The sequence below is a fragment of the Marmota flaviventris genome, chromosome 7, assembly GCF_047511675.1.
Source record: "Marmota flaviventris isolate mMarFla1 chromosome 7, mMarFla1.hap1, whole genome shotgun sequence".
Lineage (NCBI taxonomy): Eukaryota > Metazoa > Chordata > Mammalia > Rodentia > Sciuridae > Marmota > Marmota flaviventris.
Window position 1 is genome coordinate 122,336,781 of NC_092504.1, and position 6,537 is coordinate 122,343,317.

The following is a 6,537-nucleotide window of genomic DNA, read 5'->3' on the forward strand; positions in this document are numbered from 1 at the left end:
TACAAATTTGAAAGGTGTTTATTCATAATGATAAAAAATTTTAGTTATTTTCATCTTTATTGAGTTTTCTCATGGACTAGTATAATTTCAGCAGAATTTAAGTGCATCTATTGGAAATCGGCAGACTGCTCTTCTACTTGGAATTCAGTTGACAAAACTTCTTGTCATTTAAAGGAATATTTCATAACATTACTACCTAGAGTAATTTGTTTCTATGAATAGCCCAAAGAAGGAAAAGGAAAAAGAGAAAGAAGAGGGGAATAAAAAAAAAGCTGAGGAAAATTATTTCCCTATGTCTAGAATAAAGATATTTCATCAAATGTGGCAAACATCATGCAATTTCATTTAAATTTTGGTATATTTGGATCCTTATAACAATTTTTGCCTCACAACTACTATACCAAATATGGAAAATCTAATTTCTTTTGGTATTAGTTTGCTTTGGTGCTAAATAGTCTCTAAAGTAAATTGATCCCAGCCATACGTGGATACTTATCTTCTTCTCCCACCAAAGCACTAACTTTTCTTATTTATCATTAAATCAGGGGTGGGAACACAGTAGGCACTCAATAAATGCACACTGAAAAAAAATGAGGCCTATTTCAAATGGTTTTAGTTAGTAAAACTGCTCAACAAGGTCAGTCCTGGCCTGCTATCACATGAACCACTTTATCTCCAAGTCACCCAGATAACTGAGAAGAGCCACCATGGCCTCTTGCTTCAATCATCAATCCAGTCCAAAAAAAAATAGGTGCTTTTCATTTCAAGCTGTACTATAGATATCTAGATTCTGAACAGCATTGCATTAAAGAATGTAATTGAAACTGAAGATATATTTATTTTAAGTACTTTGAGGGCGCTTAATCTCAGAAAAATCCAGTGATCTTCTCAAAAAATGTCCAACTGATAATTTAGCCCAGCACTAGCATGAGAATTCAATTCATGAAACACCATGATTTTGAAGAGTCATCCCTGAGATACTGTTTTCTAATTTAATGCTTAAATTAGAAAATAAGTATAACATCTAGCAAATAATTAAATCTTAAAATGTCACCGAGTTTTAAAATAGCGGAAATAACTTTCAGTAAAAACACAGAGCAAAATTCCAAAGGCCAGACACTCTTACTGTGGAATTAGAGCATACATTCAAACCTGCAAATACATTTGTAGTTACTTCTTACCTTAAACACATTGATAGGGAGATCAATGACCACATAGATAAGGTCTCCAAGGGCAAGGCTAGCTATCAGTGCGTTGGGGCCATTCCTCATACACTTGTTCTGGTAAATGATCCTGAGCAGAGTTGCATTCCCCACCATTCCCACGATGAAAATAGTACAAGATATCACAGTGTTAATGTATTTGAAAGCTGAAGTAATTTTAGTCTGCTGTGGGCAATAGTTGTGCATTGAACCGTTGCTGGGGAGGGCCAAATTTGTGGGTCGATGGGTAGTCACCAGGGAGTTGACCTCTGTCCCCCGGAAAGTGGTAAAGTCATCCACAGGATTGCTTAGATTTGTGCTGTATCTCTCAGGATTGTCACTGATTACACATCGGGCCAGTGCCAGCCAAAAGGATGCTCTGAGGCAAAACATTTCCATCTTGATGCAAATTTGAAGAATAGTCTTAGTGTATCGCTTTTACAACTCTATTTTTTTTTCACCTGAAAAAAGAATGGAGAAAAATTATTCTTATGACAAAATCCAGCTGTCAAAATGATGGTAATTAATGATTATTTACTGCTTTAATTAAAATGCAGAATATTTGGTAATTAGATAAGATAAATCTATCTCAGGTTGCCTCAGAGCAGAACAAAACTAGAAAAGACCAAAAACCTCACAGGGCAAGATTTCTCCCTCTCCCACCCCCAACTGCATCTCATTTCTTCACATAGCTAAGCTATACTTATAACTAACTCATGATATGGGTGAGGATATGACTATTTCCCTTCAAGTGGTAGTTATATTTTTTCCCCACCCAGATTAATGAAAATATGACTTACAAAAACCTTCTAGAATCGAGATACACAATTTTGTGTAAAACTGAAAGTGAAAACGCCTTATACATCTATTATAGATGTAGCATAAAATAAAACTATCAAATTCTGTAATTAAAAGTCTAGTATTCCAAAATGTGTCCCATTTTGCACATGGTAAATAATGAACACAGAACAGAATGTGGTAGCCTTCTAAGATATTAAAAAATGTTGGATTTAAAACCAGAACTCTGGTTACCACCACCAATATGTTTAACAATCTTAGTTTCAATTTAAAAAATTATGTAATTGAGAATGAAAGAATATTTATTTTGAAAACCTAGACTGATGTGTAAAATCTTCATCTCCTAACAGGAGGTTTTTGTTATTTCATACATTAGAAATTATCATCACGATATTTGTCAATGAGAGCAATAGGAGTTTTGCAGACTGGTCAGGCTGTTGGATTTTCTAAGGGATATCTGTCCCTATGCTCTTTAAGACCTCCTATGTGTATTATGTGTCAGTCACTGTGCCGAATACATCATATGTGCAATGTCACTGAATCCCTACTATGGTCCTGTGAAGCAGATGTACATTCCATCAGGCAGACGGGGAAATGGAGGCTTGGAAGACAAGCCTCTGGTCATAGGTAGTGGTGCCAAGGCAACATTTCTAAGGTAGATTAACCACTAGACCATCCTGTCTCTCATTCTCATGCTTCATTTGTATCTAGAGTGTTTAAAGGAAGTCTCCTGTGTGTAGATGAAGCAACAGACTAGGGGTGCTTAGACATTTCAAAAGACCTCTTGCCCCCTTGCAAAGAGCAACTGATTCCTCTTTACCCAGCTAGTTGCGCTTTCTCTGTTAATCCTTGGGAAAACAACGGAAGTTGGTGGTGCCAGAATTATCAATCAAAAGTAATAAAAATGGCCCCTCTCTTTTCAATATTTTGTAAATTTCCTGTTCCTTGGGCTTTTATTAATCTTTAAATGAAAGCCATAACCTCGTTTATCTCATGGTGTGTGTGTGCATCTATGACATACACACTCAGGTTCTAATGTAATTTTTAAAACTTGTTCCTTTTCGAGAGATTGTTCAAGATTGCTCATGGCCACTTTTAGGAATTTCGACAGTTATCACAAGAAATCACAAAGCTTATGTTTAGTCACCTAGTCACCGTAGCTATAAAATAAGATAGAGTCAAGTAGTAGAGAAGGGTTAACACTAAATTGCAAGCATTGAATACTTTGCTTTCCCCCAGGAATCTAAAATAGATACATGTACTAACTATATGTGTACCTATTATCGGACTTGAGCTTTACAACTGTGATAGGTAGAAGCAATGTCTCATTTTACTTGAGAGACACTCTTAAAGAAGTGAAGTGACTATGTCAACCAAGAAGTGGCAAATGGCTATAATATCTCCCAATTTGTTTATAGACTTAACTTACTTTGAGTAGATGATAAAAAATACCATTTTTTTCAAAACTAGGGATATTCTGTGTACCTGCCAGTTTTTTACCAGGGTGTAGTGTGTTTAATTAGTTTGCATTTTTTTTTCCTGCTTCTTATAGTTTGGAGTATCTGACCAAATATCAGTAATCTACAAATGCCACCACTTCCATCCTGAAGTGGAAAGCAGGATCCTAAGAACAAAGCTTATAGCCCTCCTCCTCTTTGGATCATGGAGAGTAGTGTAAAGAAGTTCTTTAACATCTTGTGCTGCCTAGTAACTAGTCTCTCAGTTTTCCAATTGGAATGGAATATTCAGTAATAGTTTTCATAGAAATGAAAGACAAAGGCCTTTTCCAGAAATGGAATGGCTCCTCCCCAGTAGAGTCAGCAAGGAAGATGTTTCATGAGCTGACCTGGCTATCACAGGCATCTTGCCACTCATCAAAGTCCCTCTAGTGCTTTGAACATTAACGCACCAGTTTGATTGGTCAGCTGATTATGGCACGAGTTAACAAGGTCAAGGCTGGGGGTTCTTATCATTAAAACCATCTTCCTTCCTTCCAACAATGACACTACCCTAGAAATAATTTCTGATGACATTTCTGTCAACTCTCCACACACATTAAGCTGCAGAGTTAAGGAACATTTGTCAAAGGCATGTGGATACCATATTGTCATTCAGTAAAAAATGCCAAACCAAATGAAAGAATCCTTTCAAATGCATGCTATTCCAAGGATGGATCTGGAGCTTACTTTCATGTATCTGAGAGAAGCTGGGCTTTGAATCATCAGCCATAACCATCAGTCACAGCTCTATTAAGTATCTTAGTTTCAAACCTAAAGGACATGGTCAATAGATTCAGCATTCTTCCTATTTTGGGTTGAAGAGTTTTCTGGAGTGCACAGGATATTATTAAGGAAAAAGACTGAATTCTCATGATTACACTTTAACCATTTAACCTATCGGACTCTCAGGATCAAAGTTCACCTGTATAAGTAGTAATTTGGAAATTCCAACCTTACCAAAATGGCACAAGTTTAGAGCAGGCAATTTACATGACAGGATTGCCAAGGTGTTTCTCAATTTGCTGACACTTAAAACAGAAGAGGTGGTGGTGAGGAATCATGAACAAGGACAAGTAGGGACAAAAATTAACTGGGAACTTTTGAGAAATTTTCTGTGGTTTTGCTCTCTGGGTAAGAAATTAGCCACATTGCCTGGCTTTAATGTTTCCAGCTCTATCAGGGGAAAGTCATTAGGATGGTGTAAACAGAGGCTGATTATCTAAAAACAGTCCTTGTTTTCTGCATGTGAAAGGCAACAAGTGGCCTTTAAAGGACAACACAGAACAAAACTCTCAGACCTGGGACAGGCAGGTTTCCAAAGCTGCACTGGGGGTTTTCTCAAAAGACAACAGTGTCTTGCACGGGTGCCCTTGGCTACTCTCAGGCTGTGTGGGGAGAACCAGAAGTGAGGTAACAAGTATGCTTTGGAGCAAGCGACCAGGGCATGTGTGCAAAGTTTCGGCACGCTGGCGGAAAGGGGGACACCCAGGGAGAACCATTTGGCTTCCTTTTACCAAGAATCCAAATCTCTTCTGGAGAGGCAAAGTGCTTTAGATCAGTTCTCCAAACTCCAAACGTTCACTCAGCGCACCCCTCCCAGGAGGGCGCCGTTTCACCAGGCGTCTCAGGCAGGTGGGTGCCAGCCTCAAGCTGCCAGGTGGACAGGCCAGTACGCTCCCCGCTCCTCCCCACTGAGCGACCCAACCGTCTCCACGTCCCCGCCCCAGCCTCGATCCCCAGAAGGAAAGCCTAGCACCGACCGTGGAGCTCGGCGGGCGCCGCTGCAGGGTTCGCGCAGCGCCTGGGCCAGAGGAAGCCGGAGCCCGCGAGGGTGGATGGCGCGGAGGGTGGCCGGTGTCCCGGGCTGCGGCGCGCCGGCGGCCCCAGCTGCAGGGCTGTCTTGGCTGCGGAAAACTTATCCGGTGGGGCAGGGCTTCTCGCCGAGCCTCCAGCCTCTGGCGATGAGCCGGTGGGAAGGATGAAGCCTCCCTGCCTCCTCTCCACGATCGCCAGAACAGACCAGAGGGATGACTGTACGCGCGCGCAAGGACTCGCAGGAAAAAGAAAACTCCGAAGGAAGGAACACGCCTCCAGCCTGTCCTCCCCTTCTCGCAAAGCTCCCAGCCCTTCTCCACTGCGGGACCGCAAGAGCGTCCTCCAGCCCTCACTAAACTGCACGGAGCTGCCGCCCCCTTCCCGGCCCCGAAGGGCAGGAGACTTTTAACTATTTCCTTCCTGAAGTGAAGCTGGGGGTGGGTGGAGGAGCCCGGGGAGGGTTTAACAGACAAGCCCGGAATAATGAAAGGCCTGGCGAGAAACTCGGCCCCTTGGTCAGTGAGTGCAGGCGCTTTGATCTGGGATGGAGCAACTCCACTTTGCTTGTGGGCTCCTTCTTTAGCGCAGAGGAAGTTAAGAAGCTCAACTGGAAGGCAGGTTACTAGATCCAGTAAAGACTGCTTGTATTTTGTCCCTTGAAGCCAGCACCCTAAGACTGCATACCTCTAGCCCAGGAGAGTCAGTGACTGGGTGAAATTCTCACTCCAAAGGATGAGGATGCAGATCCTATAGAGGGTGGGGCTCAGTGTCTTTACCCCAGATTGGGGGTGGAAGGGGTGGAAGAGAAGATGAGCGGCAAAGGCCATTGTGGGCTCTTCAGGGAAGCCTGACTTGGGGTCCCTCGGTGGACAGCTGGTTTCCGCGGAGTGTGGAACTATGAGGCTGGGGCACTCTGGACGCACCTCACAGACTGCTCTGGTTATTGCAGTTGAACAAGTCACCAGTCACCCACGGTTAAACACAGTGGCTTAAAACAATGTCAGTCACTTACTTTGCTCTCATCTGCTCTCGGCAGGGCTTGTCTGGAACTCATCAGTTTTGCTCCATGTCACTAGGACTGGGGGATGCACTTCACTTGCTCTGTGTTGAGGGTTAGTTTTTCTCCAAGTGTGGTGACGAGTTTCCAAGTGTCCAAAGAGACAGGAAGTGGAAACTGACAATCTCTTGAGATCTGGGCCCAGAAACTGGTAGAATGGCACTTT

The 6,537-nt window shown here is 42.3% G+C and overlaps 1 protein-coding gene across 1 annotated transcript in view; it reads right to left on the reverse strand.

The window, feature by feature from the left end:
- The window catches only part of Ednra (endothelin receptor type A), a 55,167-nt gene extending 49,547 nt beyond the window's left edge, over nt 1-5,620 (reverse strand). The window contains exons 1-2 of the mRNA XM_027926697.2: nt 5,260-5,620; nt 1,182-1,663 (exon numbers count right to left, since the gene is read on the reverse strand). Of these exons, the coding sequence (XP_027782498.2) occupies nt 1,182-1,601 (420 nt within the window). The 5' untranslated portion in view covers nt 1,602-1,663; nt 5,260-5,620. The remainder of the gene's footprint in view (nt 1-1,181; nt 1,664-5,259) is intronic.
- Between the last annotated feature and the right edge of the window lie 917 nt (nt 5,621-6,537).